The sequence below is a fragment of the Heteronotia binoei genome, chromosome 15, assembly GCF_032191835.1.
Source record: "Heteronotia binoei isolate CCM8104 ecotype False Entrance Well chromosome 15, APGP_CSIRO_Hbin_v1, whole genome shotgun sequence".
Lineage (NCBI taxonomy): Eukaryota > Metazoa > Chordata > Lepidosauria > Squamata > Gekkonidae > Heteronotia > Heteronotia binoei.
In genome coordinates, this window is record NC_083237.1 from 17,246,650 (window position 1) to 17,248,391 (window position 1,742).

General features: G+C 45.8%; 1 protein-coding gene across 1 annotated transcript; it reads left to right on the forward strand.

The window, feature by feature from the left end:
• The first annotated feature begins 328 nt into the window (after positions 1-328).
• On the forward strand, positions 329-1,276 carry LOC132583218 (olfactory receptor 10C1-like). The gene has a single exon (XM_060254887.1). It carries the CDS (start codon positions 329-331, stop codon positions 1,274-1,276), a length of 948 nt encoding a protein of 315 aa, XP_060110870.1.
• Positions 1,277-1,742: the final 466 nt, after the last annotated feature.

Here is a 1,742-nt window from a genome sequence, read left to right on the forward strand (position 1 = left end):
AAAATAGTATTTCTATAACTTAGAAATACAATCAGGTAAAGGAATGTTGGAGGGGGGAGTAAAGAATCTTTGCGCTATGTGGATTGAGATCATCAGGGCTTTTTTTTTTTTAGCAGAAACGCACAGGAAAGCCGTTCCGGCTGGCTTGGTGTCAGGGGTGTGGCCTAATATGCCAATGAGTTCCTGCTGGGCTTTTTCTACATAAAAAGCCCTGGAGATTATGATGTTCAGTCTGATTTATGGCCACATGAGCACTGGAAGAAAAAATCCCTGCATGGTCTTGCCTCAGTCTCGCAATGTTTTCATTTTCTTCAGGAAGAAACCCAGAATGGTTCCTCATGCTTACAACACTAGCACTGAGTTCATCTTGGTGGGCCTCTCTGATGACCACGAGACACAGATTCTATTGTTCATAGTCATCCTCCTCATCTATATATTTGCCCTTGTGGGGAATGCATGGATCATCCTGTTGGTACAGACCAACTCCCACCTTCAGACACCCATGTATTTCTTCCTGACACAGCTCTCAATTGTGGAGATTGTTTATGTCAATACTACCATACCCCAGATCCTTGCTCACCTTCTAGAGGGTCATGCAGAATTGTCCTTAACCCGTTGTGCCTTACAGATGCACACAGCTTTGGCCCTGGCTGTTACTGAATCTCTTCTGCTGGGTGTCATGGCCTACGACCGTTACTTGGCCATCTGCCATCCCCTGACCTATGCCACAGCCATGGAAAGACAGCACCAGTTCCAGCTTGCCTCAACTTGTTGGATAGCTAGTTTTCTCATTGCTACAATATGTGTGAGCCTCACCTTCAGCCACCCCTTCTGTGGCCCTTGCTGCGTCCAACATTTCATCTGTGAGATACCGATGGTGCTGAGACTCGCGTGTGATGATACCTTTATCACAGAGATCATCATTTTTGCGTTTGCCGCGCTGGCCCTGTTATGTCCTGCTTCCATTATCTTGACTTCCTACGGACTCATTCTGGTGTCTTTGTTCCAATTGAGTTCAGCTTCCAGATTGCGCAAGGCCTTATCTACGTGTGGGTCCCATTTAGCCGTGGTCATGATGTTTTACGGCATCGCCACTTTCGTCTATCTCAAACCGCAAACAGGAGCCACTGCGGACATTGACAAGCAGATCGCTGTGTTTTACGTCGTGGTCACCCCACTTCTGAACCCCATCATCTACACTCTGAGAAACAAGGATGTCCATGAGGCGATGGCAAAGATGGTACGGACATGGGGCTTTAAGCAGAAAGGACATTAGTCCTGTGGGTACAGAAGGGGCAAGCGTGGATACTATGAATGAGGTGCTTTGATGTTGGGTGTTTAAAATAAAAAAAACCCAAAGCTCTTGTTTAACATTTTTATATGCTTTCTTCATCATTATAAATCATTGTATGATGTGGACTCAGATCATGATGTTCAAATAACAGATATATAGGAATCTTGGATACATGACATTCATGGTTTGAACATAAGAGAAGCCATGTTGGATCAGGCCAATGGCCAATCCAGTCCAACAATCTGTGTCACACAGTGGCCCCCCCCAAAAAAGTGCCATGAGGAGGTTCACAAGTGCGGCTAGAAAACCTTCCACTTTGCTCCCCCACTCAAGCACCAAGAATACAGAGCATCACTGCCCCAGAGAGTTCCAACAATATGCTGTGGCTAATAGTCACTGATGGACCTCTGCTCCATATTTTAATCCAATCCCTTCTTGAAGCAGGCTA